This window comes from Sclerotinia sclerotiorum, genomic scaffold (assembly GCF_000146945.2).
Source record: "Sclerotinia sclerotiorum 1980 UF-70 scaffold_6 genomic scaffold, whole genome shotgun sequence".
Lineage (NCBI taxonomy): Eukaryota > Fungi > Ascomycota > Leotiomycetes > Helotiales > Sclerotiniaceae > Sclerotinia > Sclerotinia sclerotiorum.
Window position 1 is genome coordinate 1538666 of NW_001820830.1, and position 19866 is coordinate 1558531.

The window sequence follows — 19866 nt, forward strand, 5'->3', positions numbered from 1 at the left end:
GCAATAACTAGAGCATATCATCTTTGGACGGACAAGCTGCGACAAGCATACCACAAAAATGAAGTCGAGAAACAATTAGTACGCTACTATCAGCAACAGCAAGATGAATACACAATGTCAAATATCCATACTGCAGGATCAGAGCAGCAATTCTTTCCTGCACCGATCCCTGATGAGAAACCATTTATTGCTGTCACAAAAGGGTCACATTGGTCGTCAATACCATTAATAAACGATACATTAGCATTGTTTAGATGGGTATTCTATCGTCCAATTCCAGAGCTTCGATACAAGAAAAGACTTATCACCGCGTTTCCCTCTTTGGCGGCCTTTGCAATACTAATAATCGGCCTAATTTTTGTCACACTCCAATGTTTCTTACCCCAGCCGCTCTATTGGGAAAGCATTCGGTATGGATCTCCTCCGCTGGCTATCAGGGCAGGAATGATGTCTGTGGCGATGACTCCGTGGTTAATTGCTACGGCCATGAAGTCCAATCTGATCTCATGGATAACAGGAATAGGTCATGATCGACTAGGTGTCTTTCATCGATGGGGAGGGTACTTGTGTCTCTTCCTGGCCCTCGTGCACACAATCCCCTTTTACGTACAACCTGTATGGGATGATGGAGGAATGACAGTTTTTGGCAAACTTTTCCCAGCAAGCCGTGGCATCATCTATGGGACTGGAATCGCTTGCCTGGTGCCTCTAGGATGGCTCATTATTGGGTCATTGCCAATCGTTCGAAGACTTGCATACGAACTATTCGTCGTTCTCCATATCCCAGCAGCCGTAGTTTATGTGGGCATGTTGTTTTGGCACACTAATAATTATCTTACCTCCTGGAGCTACCTTTACGCAACCGTCGCCATCTGGGCTTTAGCTTATCTCACGCGCATCGGTAATTTGAACTGGTCAAAGCCGTGGAGAAGCTCTTTTTTGGTTGGTGACGAGGCTGCTATTACTCTGATGGCAGAGAATGCAATCAAGGTAACTGTTCCAACACAGATGACATGGAGGCCTGGTCAATACGTCTACCTCCGTATGCCGGGGATCTCCGTGTTCGAAAACCACCCGTTTACCATCTCTTCTCTCTGCAGTGAAGACTTCCCGTCCGAGTACGGCGAACAATATAGGGATTGTACTGTGGTATTCAGACCATTTGGAGGGTTTACTAAGAAAGTCCTTGAGACTGCTACTCACAACGGCCCTTTCAAAACATATCGCGCTTATCTAGATGGACCATACGGCGGTATGCAACGAGAACTTGCCGCGTTCGACACTGTTATTCTTTTCGCTGGCGGGAGTGGCATCACAGCCATCGTTTCACAGCTACTAAACTTGATTAAGAGAATGAGGGATGGGAAAGCAGTCACTCAGAAGATTGAAGTTGTATGGGCATTGAAGAGGCTTGAATCCATGGATTGGTTTAAGGAAGAGCTTAGGATCTGCAGAGAATACGCACCGCCGGACACTATTAATTGCCAATTCTTTGTGACGACGGCAAAGAGATATGCAAAGACAGATGTTGCTGGACGAGCTCAACGACCGTTGAGCACGGCATTTCACGACAAGTTGGACGGTTTTGTTGCAGGTATTGCATCTAAACGGAACTCGGCTCTCATTCGTGATGAAGCTCAGGGCAACGAAGAGATGGAAAGGGAATTGAGAAGAGAGGATGAAGATGCTATAACATCTTTACCACATTCGAAACATCTACAACCAAGACTGCACCCTAATGTACAAACCTCATTTCCTCCACCACCAACGACAGGGTCAAAATTGAAGAACTCTGAGAAGACACGTTCTCTGTTGGCAGCATTATCCCCGGATTCCCACGAGGCTACCCGAAAATTCTTGTCGCCTCTAGGTTTGGCTACCAAAGTACAAAGTGATTCCAAAGAATCATTCCACTTTCCAGCACCCCCACAAAAGCTAGATGCTCCTCATTTCCAATACGCTCCGCCCTCAGCCGATTCTAATCGAGCTAGCTTTATTCCTGATACAGCACGCAATAGCTATAATCCTCAGGACCATGTTGAAGACCATGCAGAGCAATACAATCCTGATATGCAATCTTCGGAAGAAGGTCGGCTCTCAGAACAATTCGCGCCCCGAGAGTACGCACCCACACCTCCAGCAAAAGACACACCGAAGACGTCAAATGAGATAGAGGCCATGCCTTCTTTGAAACCCCCGCAACCCGCTCACTTGAGACAAAAGTCGGAGGAATTAAAGCTCCAGATTCCGCAGTCAAATTTCCAACAAAGCATCCCGGATCCAACCTTTGACTTTGGCTTCGCATCAACACCTACTCTGTTCCAAAAGAATCTCATGCGTTTTGCATTTGTTGCGCCCAAGAAAAAGGAAGGGTGGACTACTGAGTATGGTCGTCCTGATCTAGGATATATGCTGAAGGAGATGGCCACTGGGGGGCCTGATGGACATGGTATATTCGGTAGGAGGACATGCGTCTTTGTTTGCGGTCCTCCTGAAATGCGTATCAATGTAGCAACTACGGTGGCGAAGCTGCAAGCGGATATTTGGGGCGATGACAGTAAAGACGAGATTTTCCTACATACTGAAAATTATGCTATTTAATTGGGGTTTATTCGTGGGTGTGGGTGTTATTTATGAGCTGGACGTTCAAAAATCAGTAAATACTTAAGTCTAATGGTGTTATGGGGCAATGGGAGAGAGCCTGGATCCCAAAAAATTTATACCAAAGGGCATCAAGGCGGGAAATTGTGGGCATCTCTATTTGGAGTAATCCCCTCAACTATTTTTTGTAATTCATCATAGGCTCATGAGCCGGTACTGTTATAATCTCAAACACTTAATGATCACAGAACAATTCCTGAAATGAAACAATTGCATTTGAAGGCTACCTAGTATATAAATCACCTGGCTGCAGTATATATCTGCGAGAAGACCGAGGCCATAGTAATGCAGTACAACAAGACCACTTCGGTAGACGGACGGCGGTTAAGACTGAATTTCCGAATACAACACAACAGGCGGATGAAACGCTGTAGCAATATAGCCATTTCAATAAGGAACCAGCACAGCATTTGTATTCCCTGAGGTTCCGAACCACGTCAATGTGTCCCGTTATACTACATATCGATAAACCTGCAGCATCTGCATCTGCCATTCGAGCACCGTAATAACTAGCCTTGTAAATTGTATATCCCGTATCACAAATATTTCCCTTTGCATGCCTGATGATAACTCAAGGTGGGGGATAAAATTCCAACTTTTAGAGATATCCCGTCGGCCATTGATATGTAGCAACCATTACGAACCGCTTCCTTCAGAACATAGTTTCCAGAGCAGTAGATACAGGACGCTGAATTGGTCTTTCGTCCAACTAGAAAGATCTACTGAAAGATCTTTCCCTACGACCGCATCTTCATGAGGAATGCGAAGATTTGAATTGTGTCGGACGACTGATAAGGGAAAGAAAAAAAGATTTCGTGAGAAATTTATCATAGCTTGAGAAAATTGAAACGCTAAACCTAGTTTGGATTAAAGTTGGTTTTAGCGATTGAGCTAGTAAGCCCAAGGGTGACCCACTCAGCCTCAATATAAATCGCACAAACTTTTCGCGATCGTAGTAAAATGGAATCCTTGAGTGAAACGCAATGGGACTTGGTGATTGAGGGCACTGGGTTGAAGCATTCTTTGCTTGCCTTGTAAGTTAATGACTTTATCAGTTCCGCCGTGGACCTGGTTGCAGAAGACGAGGCAGTTTAAGAAGAAAACTAACTAACATAGTAGCATGAAGAGCCCTCTCTCGTTCGAACAAGAAAATATTGCACGTCGATAGTAATGAGTACTATGGAGATGAAGAAGCAGCCTTTAGTTTGCAGGAAATAGATGCATGGGTGAAGCGGTCGGTTTCGCGGAACAGTACATCAACTTTCAGCAATGCTTCCGCAGCATATGATTCTGCCCATAAAGAGAAGCTAAGCTTCTCCAGAGCATACAATCTTACCCTCTCGCCACAAATAATTTACACGCGATCACCACTCCTGTCCGCCCTCGTCTCCTCGAAAGTCTACAAACACTTAGAATTTCAAGCTGCCGGTAGCTGGTTCTTATATAACGATGCATCACTGAAACGTCTGCCATCAGGTCGAGAAGATATCTTTCAAGATGACAGTATCGATAATCGCGCGAAGCGATCGCTGATGAAATTCTTGAAATTTGTCGTGGACTACGAGAATCAGGTTGACGTCTGGCAAGACAAAGCCGAGATGGGATTGTCCCAGTTTCTCGCGGATGAATTCAAACTTCCTCAGAATCTGCAGATACTCATTGGAGCTTTGACATTGTCACTCGACACACTTGAGGATACAAAAGTGGAATACGCGCTGCCGAGAATCCATAGACATCTGACATCAATTGGTGTTTTTGGTCCTGGATTTGGAGCTGTCGTACCTAAATGGGGTGGTGGAGCTGAAATTGCGCAAGTTGCGTGTAGAGCTGGTGCAGTAGGTGGTGGGGTTTATGTTTTGGGAACAGGCATCCGCGATGAGAAATGTATTGAGGATGACGGCACCACAATACATGAAGTCGAGCTGTCGAATGATGAGAAGGTTAAAACCAGATACATTACTCGAATTAACAAAGACGCACCTCCCGACCCAACACGAGTTGCCAAAACTATGGCTATTGTGTCGTCGCCTTTGAAAACCCTTTTCACTAGTACAGTAGAAGGTTCTCCAGCCTCTGCTGTATCTGTCATCGTTTTTCCAACGAAAACCATATCAACACCAGATATCACTCAAGATTATCCAGTGTATATCATGGCTCATTCCAGCGAAACTGGTGAATGCCCTGCCGGTCAATGTTAGTATTATCTCTTCTTTTCTACTCAATCACGCATTATATGATGAACAAACTTCAAATACTTATCTACATTGTCTGAATTCAATTGAAGATAACAACCCTGTCTGATAATGCTACCATCATTCTCAAATTATTTGACCTTACTTTTGTGGTACCAAATAGCTAATGATGACTTTAGGTATCCTATACGCTACTACTCTCCTTCCCGCATCTTCCACCACGCAGACTGGCAAATTTCTTTTAGATGAGGTCATCTCTAAGTTTCTCGGGACAAACGAGGGTGATGGTGGACAAGTCCTTTATAGCGTATATTACGAGCAGCAAGGAACCAAGGATAAACTAGACCTCGCCTTCAATGATCTAGTCTTGAAGGATGTCGAGGAGGAGTGGAAAAGAGTTTCTGATGGAGATGAAGAGTCTCCTTTCATGGTATTTGAAGAACGGAATGGAATGGGTGATGATGATGGCACGGAATATTAACGAGTCTGTCAAGGAGTTATGGTGCCATTACATTGAGAGCTCATGAAGCGCTTGCAGACTCCATTTATGAATTATGATATCATGACTTCTACACTATACAATCATCTTTATACATTTATGCATCCGCGTGATGCTGTACCTTTCCACTCCAAATAAACTCATTACGACGGCTTCGTCAAACCTCATCGCCACTAAAGTTTCAAGCTTCTTATATTGTGCAAGCTTTTTGCTTCGTTTGTAATCTCACAATGCAAACTTCCAAGTGGGATACAATACTCGTCGCAAACTTATGAAGAATTGTCCCTTCATTCCAAATTATCAGGAAGATGGAATTCAGCCTCTCAGACTAGCTAGCTAATCCATCTAATTAGACAGGACTTTAAGTTTTAACTAACATTTCTCCTCAAAATCCTATGCTATTTGTCTTAGATTAGGTATATCCTATATATAGTTATGTGATCTATATTTTTATGTTATATTAACCCACGGAAATGGGTATCGAAAATATTTTTATAATAATAATATATGTGAGTATTTAATCGGGGGAGTTATTACTCAAAAGGTGGAATACAAGATAGTGAGATTTCTTTTGCTTCTCTTCATTTCACTTCTCATCAACTTAGGTATACCCTACCCTCCCTTCCAAGGTTCTCGGAGGAAAAAAATAGATTGGAGTATAAGGTGAGTAGAATATAAACCCTAAAACCTCAAAGACGGACACATACGACCATAGACTGAAGAGAATTGGGCATCCCGTCCGCTCTGCCATACACAAGCTTCAGATCGGTAGATTAGTAGTTGGGTGGGTGACCACCAGCGAATCCCTACTGTTGTATGTATTTTTTGCCTTTTATTAGAGAGAGAGTAAGGGGTAATGGAGGTTGTTTTTTGTGTTTGTGTGTGTGGGGAGGGGGAGAAAGATGGGGTTAGAGCCTTTTTTGGAAGGTGGGTAGGGGCGGGGGTTTCTTAGAAAAGAGGGGTGTGAGAAGGTCGCAGGAGGGAGGATGGGGGAGGGACGGGTGCATTTGCTTGGGAATGAGATTACAGCCGTGGTTTGAGAATATGAGGGGTGTTATGGAAATGATGAGTGGTGGTGATGAGGGAGAGCGGGAGAAAGGGAAGGGGAAGGAATACGGCGGGTTGCTCGATGAAGGAAATATATTTTAGAGAGATACCTTGTATGAAGTAATATAGAGAACAAGTGACGGACTAAAACAACGAACTCTAAGAACCATTTTCATTACACCAACTTTATTGACTGCCCTTCTTTCTCCCTAACATCCTACCTAAATATGTAGATATATTCTCGAGAAAATAATGAAAATCCCTCTTCATTTTCATCCAGACAATGTTGTTTTACCTTGCATCCGAGTATGATGTAGTTTTATCACTGTGGAACTACCACAGTGGAAATCAGCTCTGTGCTTATACATCTTCCTTCCTTCCCATCAACATCAAGATAGGAAAAAAAGAATTGTCTCCTAAATTTTACAATACCCTCGGTATTTTTGTTTCTGGAATTAGAAATCTCATACTCTCTCCTTCTCCCCCTCTGCCCATGAATCATCCAACCTCAGTTCCTTGAGCGATATCATCAACATCAAACCCCTCTACTCTACATCATCCATTCTTACACCAAAATTTTCACAATTTCCACATCTCCCCAACCTTCTTTTGCGTGATCCATCTACTGAAAGTCTATACCTCAAGCTCAACACCGAACCCAACTCGAACTTCAAACTCCAAATTCCAGACTCCAAACCTTAACCTCAAACCCCATCATCTAGCATCTAATATCCAGCATTACAAAATACGAAATACGAAAGAGAAAACCGATTCCTCAAACGCAATCAGGCTCTAAAATCAATCAATTGCAACTCTTGCCAGTCGTGACATTTTGCAACTTTTTTCCACTGGTCCAACTGCTCCCACTCCTCCAACTCTTCCAATCCTGCCCACTCTTCCCATTTTTACCACTCTTCCAACTCCTCCCACTCTTCCCATTCTTCCCACTCTTCCAACTCTTCCAACTCCTCCAACTCTTCCCACTCTTCCCACTCTTCCCACTCTTCCCTTCCCCCCCCCCCCCCCGCCCACAACCACTCAAAAAGCTCAACCCAGCCTCTTCCTCAAACCCTTCAATTTTTTCAACCCCTCCAACCCCATTCCAAATCTCAAACCTCAAACCCAAAGAAGATACTAGGTAAACACAATCCCACACCCCGCAGCTACACCACAAACACAAGAATTTTCAATTCTATTATCCGATAAATGTTTATTATGTGGCCAGGAAATAAATGAATGAACAAATGTGTGCTAGATACCTAGACCTAGGTCAATATAGATAGTATCAATATCTAATTTATATTCTTATCTTAAAGAGACGTGTTTAGGAACTTTAGGTATAGTACTACTCATATTTACACTTACCTAACATTACCTACCTAGGTAGATAATGTTAATATTATATATATTCAGCACCTTTTCGTATTTTTCACAGGCTAAATGTGAATGGTATACTTAGCTACTTAGGTAGCTAACACTGTACGAAATAAAAATTATGTCCGGTTCACACATATTTCCTTCCTTCCCATTGTACCCATATTAAACATATAGAAGCATAAAGAACACTGTATATAGAAACCCAGAAAGCATTTTTGAATTATGAAAGTTAGGTTTAGTAGTGTACAAGTACGGTTCCCCTTCACCCCTTCATCACCAGCTCATATCATATCGGAAATGAACTCCTGATTCATTCATCCAAATCCTCCATATCTTTCTCAGATATAGAACTTCTGCATAGCACAAAATGCAAATTAAAAAAAGCTCGTGTCGGACCAAGGAAATTCTCTGTACCGTGTTCAATTCAAGTTGTTTCATCTATTCGCAGGGAGAAAAATTGCAAACCTGCCACCGTGCTTTGTGGGAACTTTCCATACTTTGCCTCTAGTTTCCCCATGAGGAGTTTCCTGAGCCGTAGCTTTTTCTATTCCCCCATATCATATCTTCCTTTAAGGATGTGAATATTTATGATTTAATAGCACCCTCAACCTTTCCCTTCACATCATGACCGACCTCAGCCGCTTTGTCAGTGAGCGATTTTGTCTTTTCGCTGCGTTGATGTATGAGGATACGGGTCACTTGGACGACACCGACCATGCCCAGGAAAAAGTTGACGGTTGCGAGGCTTTTCATTCATTAGTTTCGTACAAGATGGAGCGAAGATGATATTCTAGAGAAAACACAAAGGGAGAAGGGAACATACAGAATATTTCTTGGCTTAATGATTAAACACCATCGAGTCCAAATGATACCAGTAGCAGTGAGAGCGGCGTTTTGGGTAAGAGAAAGTTTTTCGGCAGGACGAGCAAGATCAGAGATACCAGCTAAGACAAGAGCCCACTGATAATAAGTTAGCTATTAATTAATTGCTAAAAAAAGGATCCCAAGAGAGTGGCATTGGATGGTTGAGAAGGGCTTTTGGAAGCTTGGAGATTGTGCAAATTCCAAGCATATAGTGATGGAACAGCGCGGGGGAATGGGGATTTATATACCTTCATGACAGGAGCCCTATATTAAAAAATGGTAGTTAGCATAAATTCATACATTTGGCTATGCTCTCCCTAATCTCACAGATCCCATATCTCCATTTCTCAACATGAGCACCTTTGTCCAAAGAATTTCCCTTTTATCTTCCCCCATACACCCCTACTCCATCTCACTGTCTCTCTCTCTTCCCACAAACCAAGACTAAAACCAAACCAAGCACCCAAAGAAAAATCCCAAACCTACCAAAAATGCACAGTCTTCAACCCAATTGGACTATCCCACATCCTTTTAAACCAACTAACCTGCGCCGCAGTCGCAGCAGCTGCCTCTGTACTCTGAAATCTCTTGGTCTGCTTTCCCGCAAAACGAGTTCGTGCAAATGCATTTCTAATTGTTGAGTACTGGCGCGCAGACGAAGAGTTAGAGGTGAAGAAACAGGATGCTGCTGAGGTAGAGGAAGGGGTAGAGGAGACGAATTTGTTGATGGAAGTTGGATTGAAGCGCAGGGCGCGGGTGAGAGTTGATGGCGCCATTCTTGTGGTGAGGATTTGTGGAAATTCGAGGTGAAGTGTGGTGGTGTTGATGGGGTAGTATATTGCTATGTATTTGAGGTTTGAGGTGGATGGAAATAACCGTTGCTACTCCGGGGTTAGTATTGGTATAAATTCATTTCACACTATTCAAAATATCTCCCAAACTTCACCTCTCCCCAATCTCCCTTGAGTATAACAAAGCTGATATAGGAGTTAAATAAAGACAAGAAATATACTACTCACATTTTAATTTGTCAATTTATTCAAATTCAAATAATCAACCAAAATATCCAGCTCTTTTGCCTTACCAGACTTTGTTCAGTTGTGTCTTGATGTCGGAGTCCGTCGGAGGGTGGCATAAAGTGGCTGGTGAAATTATGCTGCTTGATCTTGCATAAAGGGATTTTTGTGCTGTGGCTGAATTCATTAATTGACAAACTTCTGCATAAATACGTTAACCAGAAAAAACCTAAAACGCATTATCAATGTCCGGATAGCTTCACTGAAGCTAGTCCAGCGATGAACAATTGACTTTCCACATACGACACTGCAAAACCGCGACAGAGGAAAGGAGAATAGACGCGGAATTCTTTGGGAAAGGAAGAAAGGATATTTATCAATATGTCGGCCAAATACGCATTCTCGCAGACTTTGAAGGAAGTCAGGTTTTTATTTTGTCAGACAGGTGCTCATAGTGATGCCACTAGGTATGATATCTCATCCTTGTTCTTCTTTCCAGCTGGAGGCTCCTCCTTGTCTGATATTTCATATATTCTACCATATTTCCCTTCGTCTCAGTTCGATAACTGCAATATTGCAATGCCGAATCTAACAACCCCTCCAGATCATTCCTCGCAAGAACATACCCAACGATGAAAAAGCACAATCCAAATACGCCAATAATGTTGAGAGAGGCAGCGGGTACACAGCCGAAGGTTTATGCACGATATGAGTTTGGGAGGGAGGTTAGCGAGGATTTAGCTGGTAGGTTGATCTTTGATTATGGTCTATGGTCTATTTGTTAGGTGATTGCTTGGAGTAGAATGAGAAGGGGTGCAATGTAGGGGTGCAGTGGGAGTGTGAGAGAGAATGGAAGACGTGGATTAAGGAGGGGGTGATTTAGATTGTGTGTTGTAAAGAGTGTGTAGGCTGGAGCGGGGTGAAGAGAAGTGACTATGAATTGGGATGCACATTGCCATTGAGGGCTCCAATTATCAATTGGACTGAGATGGCAAGGAATGCTGGGGGAAACCTCTAATCGCGCTCAACTGGAAGGGAAATGCTAACTCGGGCTGAACAGGACTGTCAGATAAAGAAATCGAAGAAAAGGTTACAGGGTTAGTCAAGCAATAAATGGGAGTTTGCTAGCGAGGTCAGGGTTGCGGTAGTGGGAGTCGTAAATGGAGTCATGAAATGGGAAGCATGAAATGGGAAGCATGGAATGAGAACCTCTAATGGACAAAGAAAGTAGAAGCAAGGAGCCGTTGTACATATCCCGCGGATGAGACGAAGATAGAGCTCCGGAAAGAGGGTGCTAAATAAGCATTATGTTATGAAGTCATCCGATGTAGACTGGGATGTTTTTTGGATTTATCTTGAGAGGAAGATCTGAGATATATGCTGTCGTTTGTGGATGATGGGATATAAGTATATCCTATCCCCATCATTTCCACTTTCCATTTTTCATTTTCCATTTCCCCTCCATCTACGAAAACTAGGAGACTAAACAATCGCCATTGCCATTTCCACATCCCCTAAATACCCCAACCTCATATCATATATCTCCCACCACCCACAATATCACCACTCCGTGTAACATTCCACATATTACACATACACGCGTCTCCACGTGCATGTAATCTTACTTGTACAAAACACCAGCTCAATACATCATTTCACCTCCCTTTTCGACTTTTGAAACTTCATCAGTATGCCATATGTATTGGTGTCTATATCTCATGATTAGATACCCTCCTGAGTGCAAAATGCATGCACAATTGTAACTTCCGATATCGCAGTTGGAGGGGTCACGGGTAACGTGTATCGAGGCTGCTGGAAAAGATTATGAGAGACGATTTGTGTGATAGATTTTGACTCTTCGATTACTGGGGACGGAGGGATTTGGTGTCTTCGAACTTGATGGAATAGCAGATGTCTCATGGTTTGGTGATGGATGGAGTTGTTTCAGAGAAGATGACTGAAAATAGCTAGCGATCAAAAACACATGTATACTTTGAGTAGAGATCAATATGGTACTCCCTCTATGTTTTCTGTATAACCATCTAGCCATCCACCTAGCCATCTACCCAGCCATCTAATCTTCCATCTATCCCATGCTCAATATCTCGCCCGCAAATTTCTATCATGTATGTGTATTGGTATCGTATCGACGTTATTTTTCATTCCTTCCCTCCCCTCCCCTTCCATTCCATTCCATCAAAACCTACAACTTGCTCAACACAGCCTCAGCACCAGAAACCGTCACCTCTCTTCCAGGCTCCTTCTCCGCATATACAATCTTTCCATTATCAATAACGAGAGCATAACGACCAGTCCGTTCGCCGGCAGTCCATCCAAGAAGCTTCGAGAAAGCACAGTCGGCATCGGAGAGGAAGAGCTACGCGGTGTAAAGATTAGTGAGGATTTATAGGAAGAGGGATAGGAAGGAGGAGAAGAGAAGAGAAGACGTACAATATCTTCATTATGAATACCATTTGCTTTTCCCCATGCGCTCATTACGAAAGGATCATTATAGGCAATGGTAGCCACGACATCGACGCCCTTCTCGCGGAAAGCAGGGAGGTTGGAGATGTAGCCTGGTAGATGGGATGCGCTGCATGTAGGGGTGAAAGCACCTGGGAGGGAAAAGACTACGACTTTTTTGTTGGCCCATTCTGTGGATTGTTAGTGGGAGTTTGAGGGGAGTTTGGGAGGGGGAAATCTAGTTAAATGGATGGATGGATAGTTAGATAGGTACCTTTGGATGCATTATATGAGATTGGGATTCCGCAAGCTTTGATATCTTCATTTTCGGGAGAGGGGGCAATCCAGCCGAACTTGATGCCTTCTGGGAGAGAATCACCGAGTTTCAAGGTTGCTTCGGACATTTTGATGTTGGTGAGGTTTTGTGTGTGTGTATATGTGTTTGTGTGGATGTGATTGATATTGCTTGATATTATAGCAAGTAATTATATGTGATGCAGGAAATAAGAATAGGAAAGGAAGATGAGAAAGAGACAGTTTCCTACATATATATATATACAAATACTACTACCCAACAAACTTTACCCTACCTCATATCGCACCCGTCTTCGGAGCCATTAACTCACTTTTTGCACTTCAAGCACATTCTACCCCACCACTAGCTTTGTCCCAAAGTATTCACTTTACTCAACTTTATTCATCTTGGTTAGGTAATATACTCCACTAAACCCATCAATTCCTCTCTGTGATTCGTTACTGATGTTGGAAAAGTATCCATACTTTCCATCATTTTATGGATACGTCGCTGACTGATGGCATTCTCTGGAACATTTGTACGGGTATAATTTTGTGTTCCTGAAACTAGACCACCGTTGATTTCAAAGGTGAGTGTGATTACGTCAGCTTGCTTGCATAATCGTGACGTTCTAGATTTTGGGGATGGGCTGGATGGCTTTCGGTATGCTGACACTGGACGGGACCGTACGGTTGGTACGATTGTCTTTCAGGGAGTGGTTACTGGATTTTAAGCGCTGAGAGGGAAGGAATCAATGGTTCCATGGGCTAGATTCTCCTGAAACCATTGCGGGTTAATTAACCTTGATGTAAAATCCTCAAGAATAGAAAATGATTTAAAGCAAAAACTTGGAATCTTGAGGTCATTTCTATTTTCAACATCGCATCTAGATAGACGGGAGAGACGAGAAGGGACCGAGTGAACGATTTGAATTTCAAGCAAGCTGAGATCAAAGCAAAACCAAAACTATTGAAAATCCCAATCAGTGACACAAAGTCATGCTGCAAATACTACCTAGGTAATATCGATATTCAGTAAGATGCAAATTGAAAAGTATTTGATTCAAACAGCCACAAATCCCTAATGTGAAGAGCTTGCGCTGAATAGGAAGTTGAGGTTTCCGTTTTCTGCAGTTGGGGCCGGCTTTTGCGCTGTTCGGATTTCGGATTTCATGAGTAAATTAGGGGAGAGGAACCGGGCTTTGGCTGATGGCAAGATTATCTTGCCGCCTCTAATAATATCTTACTATGGTAATATCAAAGCAGTTATGATTTTTGAGGCTATTTGCTCAAGAGTAAGAAGGAATTGATGAGTCTGTGAAAGATGGAGAAAGCATTTGTGGTTGTCGTTTGTCCGCAATGATAAGGTTACTGAGGGGTAAAGATGGGCTGAAAGAAACACACATAAGTTGTTGTTGTTGAACAAGGTCAATAGTAATCAAGTGTGCATATGCATCTACATCCTTCAAAGAACTACCCTTCATCTGATTCTAATACTTATATACCTGTACTTCAATCATCTCAATAACCAAACTGATATTTTCTCTCTATAAAATCAACATGGCATCAGCAACTAAACCACCCGTTCCTCCTTTTACTGAAGAGACTGCTCGGATCAAGGTCAAAGCTGCTCAGGATGTGTGGAATACAAAGTACGTGATGATTCTCCATCTTACTTGATAATCGTCCGATGATCAATTGACATACTTTAGAAATCCTCAAGTGGTAAAAAATGCATATACTGAAGATTCCATTTGGAGAAACCGCGATACATTTATCCGAGGCCAGGATGAAATCGTAGAATTCCTAAGCAAGAAATGGGCAAAGGAAAATGGGTATAGGTTGAGAAAGGAACTATTTGCATTTACAGAGAATAAAGTATGTTTTCTGGTGATGGCTGAAAAAAGGATGCTAATGACTCGAATAGATAGCAGTACAGTTCTGGTACGAATTTCATGATGAAGATAGCCAGTGGTGGAGATGTTATGGTCTTGAAGATTGGACTTTTGCGACTGATGGGAGGATGAGGAAGAGACAGATGAGTGGGAATGATGTTAAGATTGCGGATGAGGAGAGGTGGTTTAAGGATGGGGTGGATGTTAATGAAGTTGAGATTTCAGAAAAGCATTGGTGAAATGATAGATGATGTATTTTGAGGAAAGGAGCAATTTTTGCTGAGTCTACTCCGTGGTATTGTTGTCGGTCGTGATTATATAACTTAAAATAAGAATTGGTCTCTCCACACTCCGCATGCATCACACATCAAATCGATCGACATTCAATGCATCATGCATGATGCATCTGTTTCCCTCAGATCTTTTTGTTTCTTGTCTTATTTTATATATCTCCACCCGATGTTATGGCCAACATATGATCGTTTCGAATGACTCGGAGGAAACGCCAGTGACAATTTTCACACGGCCTTTACAGTAACCAAGTTGATGGCTTTCGCATCTTCTGCTTGGTCTATCCCTCCTTAGTGCAACTCTCGCAAAATTAAGTGCACCCCACTCTATAGATATCATCAAGTCGCCAATCTATACAATATTTAGCCTGGATGGTTCCTAGCATAGCCTCAACCTTTTAAAACAATCAGCTCCCGCTCAGCCGGTCCAGGGATATTCGAAGTGGGCCTCTGTCAAATTGTCAATACTACCTACAAGCTTCTGATTCTAGCTCGATCCTTTGAGATTCTTTCCGCGATCTAAGGCTTGCTATTTCGATTTTTGAATCTAAACTAGCCTCAGATGTTGTGTGTATCCCTCGTGGTCTTTAAGCCCCATCGCATGAGTTCTCCAATGAGAATGTTGAAACGTATCATTAATCTCATCTAGCTCAAAGAACACTTCTACTTGGGCCACTCAGTGGCCAGTCACGTAACCGAGCATATCTGAACTAAATATTGTTCATCGAGAGTTGCAAGTGGAGACGAGAACCACTCCATATCTCTTCAGGGCTTGTCCTGGCACAAAAGATAGAGTTTCAGCACTTGCGCACTACTGTGGCTTTTTTCTTCGAAGGCTACCAATGGGCTCAAGGCTTGCTTAGAGTTAGTTCTCATCCACTCACAAGATCGATTGGATCGAGCTTGAGTGAGAAAATTTTACGCCAATATGGGGTTCGAGCATTGGACGGCAAGCAAATTTCAACCTTGAACCGTCATATGTGTGCAGTAAAGAGGCTTGCTGGTGGCCGAGTGAAGCATGCCCTATTCAGCCGTGAAAAGTATCTTCAAAAGGATATAATAGAACAATAAACCGCCTCTACTCACTCGCGTCAATCTCAAGCCCTATTGATTCACAGATCTTGGTCTGAAGTTGTTCAATCGTTCCAATACATCCACGGCAGTCATCTGCGTACCTTCCTTTCAAGTCTTCAGTGCCTTCTCTTTTCATATCAATCCTCACTTTCCCTTGGTTTGACGATACTTTTATAAAACGCTAGTTCTGTATATTCTTTTTCCATATTATTGTTTTACTGTTTCAAAATTTCAACTACATAACTTGGCTACCTTTTTGGCTCTCATCAAATTGCAATCATGTCGGGCTTTATACCTTACCTATGGGAGGTTATTTCAAATGTCAATTACAGTCGTCCAGATTATATCATAAAACATTCAGCTTCAACGGAATCCTCGACAGAATCCTCAACAGAATCTCCGGCAGAGTCCAGCGTAGATCTCACTCAGACGCCGTCAAAAGGTTCCGGCAAATATTCTCAAGGCATTCCGGATGCTCTTTCATTCGATAATATTATCAATGGCGGAACTTGTCCTGTAAGATGAATCTCATTTATATTCCTTTGAAAATTTCTGCCCTGGGCGTTTCTTAAGTCTAGCTGCATACCTTATGCATATAACTGATCATGGAAGCTGGATCACACCCGTATCTCATCATGTTGCTAATGGGTTCTCTTAGCCTATGACTGTCAGGGAGTTCATGAATTTCCTCCAATTCGTTGAACACGCTCCAGAAAACCTTCAGTTCTTCCTCTGGTTTCGAGATTATAAACTTCGTTTCGAGAGACCGAAACCGCCGAATCCCTTTTCAACTCCTCCTGCAACGGCCACTTCGGACAACCAGGCTTTTGCCTTGTCAGAATACCAAAACGATTTCGCATCTCGCTTTCATGATGGGGCTGAAGATGAGCAGCCAATAAATCAAACCAAGACAGTCATGAATCCTCAACCACAGTTTATAGTCCCTTGGGAGGCAGACGTTGATAAAGAAGGGCCTTCCTCAAAGGAAGCTCCCCTTGTCAGCCCAAGCTACGTATCGTGAGACTGCCAAGCAAGTATTCGTTCGTGCTGGTGTTAAGGTCCCAGGTAATTGCTCTATCATACTCTTTTCGACAGAATCTGACTCTATTTCCAGATACTAATCTCCCGTACCGTGACGAAATCGATCGAATTATTGCCATATATATTGCAGATGATGGTTCTCGTCAACTCAATCTCGCCTCACGTCAAAGGAGAACTCTGATCGAATGTCTTTCAACTACGACACACCCCACCGCCTTCCTACCCATCATTAAAACCGTCGAATACGGCTTGAGACACCAAGCACATCCCAATTTTATCCGCTGGAGTATTTGTAATGGTAATAAGCCACGTCAGGTGTTTGCCAAGGGTCTTGGTGTGGCCCTTATTATTTTCGGTTTCTTGTACGCAACTCTTACAACCCTCAGTAATATGTCTCGAGGATGGCGTGCATTTTCAGCAATGTTCTGGGTACTGGGTGCTTCCACATTGTATGCAGCATTAAGGGGTATGTGCGTTGTACTACACGGGCTCCATCATCGACATCTTCGACCTTGGGAGTTGTGGGAGTCCGAGGAATCCTCTATGAACATGGAAGACGCATCTAGTGGTGAAAAGAGTGAGAAGAATGAAGAGTATCCATGGATGAAGAAATACGAGAAGAGGTTCATTATCAGAAAGATCTTTGATCGAGAGGTCTGGGTACAGGAACCAGCATTGAGACAGATACAGGACATAATCTTCCTGCAGTCTTTGCTTGCTGGGTTTGGTGTGGCTCTCGTTTTTACAGTCATCTTCTTAGCTGTCCCTGGGGGTCGTTTTTTCTGAGTAGTAAGGACAATAAAGCGAAATGAGAGGTATGAATTCAAGAAGGCGTGGTATTTTCAAGCAGGCGTAGTATTGGGATGAACATTTGATATATGGATGATAAGATGCCTTATTACTTGTACAAAATTTGCTGGGGCTGCTGGTTTTGCTACCTCATATTTGCTATAAGATAAGGATGGGAGTTGCGGAAAGTAACTGTACTTTTTATGAACCTTGGCCATGTATTATGTAATGAGAGCCTTATTTGTAAGATGTTATTTTCAATTATACTATATACCGTCACATCAGTCCCCTCGGAATATTTGTAAAGCATCAATAAACGTTGTATGTCATAATGACGATGATCCTTAGACTTCAGACGAATATTATCCAGTGTTTAAATCCTATATGCATGGCGTTTCAGCCTCCGAGGGGATGTTTTGCCAAACAGTTAGGAGATCAATCAAACTTTCCGGGGAACAACCACAAGTTTACCACATGTTAACCACATGTTTTGTCTTCCAGAAGATGTGGCTCTCCAAGGCCCAATTGGCCAGTTTTCGCCCGCGGATAAATGCTCCTACTCCCCGCCGCCTTAAATTTTATCCATCATCCTGGCCCTTAAGACCACCAAGACCACCAAAACCACTCAAGAAACGTCATCATTCTCAAAAGCAGCACTAGATCCCCCAAAAATCCTCCTACCCACCCTTGGACATACGATACCGAACCCGACGACATCTCCTGTTTACCCCCTCAAATGAAGCATTTCCCTCGTTCATGATAGAGTTTACATGCGTCCACATGCAACTCACATGCGATTCACGAATCACCAACTCCCGGACCCTCTTTACTGCACATTTCCCAGTTGCAATCGCATGAAGAGGCCCATTCGCAACTATACATCAACAAAGTATAGCGTGATCTGTCACCGCTTAAAATAAGGCAGGCATAGATCGATCCAACCGGCTTTGACACCCCTTAGTCACCAGGAAAGAATACCACCTAATTCTGTGTGGACGGTGGGCCACGTTCGCTCTTAGGGCTGTTAACCTGCAGTCAAAACAGACGCGGCACGGCTGGGAAGCATGGACTTATCCTCGGACGCGGATCTGCAATATCGTTTAGATCGTCGCTCTGATCATCACAGAAGGGGAAATATCCCATCTGCATCTCTTTCCAATGCCACGGACTCGGGAATCGGCTCGGCTTCTGTTGCTTTTGCGTCGGATGCGCATTTTGTAAATGAGGATGAGGATGAGAATGCCGATTTTCATTTGTCAAGAACTGATGAAAAAATTCAAAATCTCGAACAGCCTCCCTCCCAATCGTTCCGGAATGCCCATGATAGTCTCAGCCCTGATGCCAATCATCCGGATGAGGATGGAGCTGATAATGATCAGACGAAGGGACAGAAGAAAGTAAAAGCTCCGAGGTTGTATCATAAGAAATCGAGGAATGGGTGTCAGAGATGTAAGGCGAGACGTGTCAAAGTATGTTATCTTTCCATTGATTGGCTTTTTTTACGATTCAATTTTGACATATTCTTTTAAATTTCGATGTTGGTATATTGCCAAGAAATTGTGAGACTTACATTTCGCTTGTACCTAGGTATTACTTGATTCGATGGATGTACGAGGGAGCATTTAACGTTTCTTGATGTTAGTTGTTGTCTCACGGATATATTTTCTGATTTATTAGGAGATCTAGAGAAAGTTCTCTGACCAAATGATTTTTCTTTCATCGTTTCGCAATTATGGGTTTACTTTTGCATGTATGTAAATGAATGTCCGTTTTCATCCTATTCATCTCAGTATACAAATGTTTTCGATAGTCTTTCGATCTCCAATGTTCTGTGCAAGTAACGTTGGACCTAAAAATCCTGCTAATCAACGTATAGTGTGATGAGACAAGACCTGTCTGCAACAATTGTGTAAGGCATAGGTTAGGATGCGTTTACACCAAACCACCACCGCCACCACCATCAGCATTATCCCCACAGACCGTCAAAAGCAACTCTAGTAACCCCTCTACACCAGAACACATCAGTGTACAAGGTCTGGTTGAAGACCTCAGTAGTACTTCTGTTTCTCCGCAGGTGGACCTCTCAATACCACCAGCCCCAAGCCAAAGTTTCAGTGACGACCTTCCTGAATCTAGTGCTCGCCGAATGCTTGAACTAAGACTACTTCAAACGTATCTCATTCACACCTCTCCCACATTTCCCAGTTGTCACAACCCAGAAACTTTAAATCTCTGGTCGGTCGTAGTCCCAAAACTTGCTTTCGCATCTCCCAATCTTCTCTACGCCATGTTTGCTATCGCTTCTCTACACCTCCATGTACTCTCCCCTAACGATACCGAGATACAGAATGCACGTCAACATTA

General features: G+C 42.9%; 9 protein-coding genes across 9 annotated transcripts; 6 read left to right on the forward strand and 3 right to left on the reverse strand.

Moving 5' to 3' along the window:
• Positions 1 to 633: 633 nt before the first annotated feature.
• Positions 634 to 2601, forward strand: SS1G_05414 (hypothetical protein; the record flags this gene model as incomplete). Its single annotated transcript, XM_001593936.1, has 1 exon — positions 634 to 2601. The coding sequence occupies one exon, from the start codon at positions 634 to 636 to the stop codon at positions 2599 to 2601; it is 1968 nt and encodes a 655-aa protein (XP_001593986.1).
• A 1020-nt stretch (positions 2602 to 3621) lies between these two features.
• SS1G_05415 (hypothetical protein) lies at positions 3622 to 5334 on the forward strand (the record flags this gene model as incomplete). Its single annotated transcript, XM_001593937.1, has 3 exons — positions 3622 to 3695; positions 3788 to 4854; positions 5033 to 5334. The coding sequence occupies 3 exons, from the start codon at positions 3622 to 3624 to the stop codon at positions 5332 to 5334; spliced, it is 1443 nt and encodes a 480-aa protein (XP_001593987.1).
• Positions 5335 to 7304: 1970 nt separating this feature from the next.
• Positions 7305 to 7771, reverse strand: SS1G_05416 (predicted protein; the record flags this gene model as incomplete). The annotated part of the gene is made up of 2 exons (XM_001593938.1): positions 7305 to 7462; positions 7765 to 7771. 2 exons carry the CDS (start codon positions 7769 to 7771, stop codon positions 7305 to 7307), a joined length of 165 nt encoding a protein of 54 aa, XP_001593988.1.
• Positions 7772 to 8361: 590 nt separating this feature from the next.
• On the reverse strand, positions 8362 to 9416 carry SS1G_05417 (hypothetical protein; the record flags this gene model as incomplete). The annotated part of the gene is made up of 4 exons (XM_001593939.1): positions 8362 to 8521; positions 8600 to 8736; positions 8889 to 8904; positions 9127 to 9416. The coding sequence occupies 4 exons, from the start codon at positions 9414 to 9416 to the stop codon at positions 8362 to 8364; spliced, it is 603 nt and encodes a 200-aa protein (XP_001593989.1).
• A 621-nt stretch (positions 9417 to 10037) lies between these two features.
• SS1G_05418 (hypothetical protein) lies at positions 10038 to 10769 on the forward strand (the record flags this gene model as incomplete). The annotated part of the gene is made up of 3 exons (XM_001593940.1): positions 10038 to 10123; positions 10261 to 10400; positions 10717 to 10769. 3 exons carry the CDS (start codon positions 10038 to 10040, stop codon positions 10767 to 10769), a joined length of 279 nt encoding a protein of 92 aa, XP_001593990.1.
• A 1090-nt stretch (positions 10770 to 11859) lies between these two features.
• SS1G_05419 (peroxiredoxin) lies at positions 11860 to 12523 on the reverse strand (the record flags this gene model as incomplete). Its single annotated transcript, XM_001593941.1, has 3 exons — positions 11860 to 12033; positions 12108 to 12310; positions 12394 to 12523. 3 exons carry the CDS (start codon positions 12521 to 12523, stop codon positions 11860 to 11862), a joined length of 507 nt encoding a protein of 168 aa, XP_001593991.1.
• A 1450-nt stretch (positions 12524 to 13973) lies between these two features.
• SS1G_05420 (hypothetical protein) lies at positions 13974 to 14547 on the forward strand (the record flags this gene model as incomplete). Its single annotated transcript, XM_001593942.1, has 3 exons — positions 13974 to 14065; positions 14126 to 14291; positions 14341 to 14547. 3 exons carry the CDS (start codon positions 13974 to 13976, stop codon positions 14545 to 14547), a joined length of 465 nt encoding a protein of 154 aa, XP_001593992.1.
• Positions 14548 to 15951: 1404 nt separating this feature from the next.
• On the forward strand, positions 15952 to 17499 carry SS1G_05421 (hypothetical protein; the record flags this gene model as incomplete). Its single annotated transcript, XM_001593943.1, has 3 exons — positions 15952 to 16188; positions 16331 to 16689; positions 16884 to 17499. The coding sequence occupies 3 exons, from the start codon at positions 15952 to 15954 to the stop codon at positions 17497 to 17499; spliced, it is 1212 nt and encodes a 403-aa protein (XP_001593993.1).
• Positions 17500 to 18566: 1067 nt separating this feature from the next.
• SS1G_05422 (hypothetical protein) lies at positions 18567 to 19383 on the forward strand (the record flags this gene model as incomplete). Its single annotated transcript, XM_001593944.1, has 3 exons — positions 18567 to 18971; positions 19189 to 19252; positions 19379 to 19383. 3 exons carry the CDS (start codon positions 18567 to 18569, stop codon positions 19381 to 19383), a joined length of 474 nt encoding a protein of 157 aa, XP_001593994.1.
• Positions 19384 to 19866: the final 483 nt, after the last annotated feature.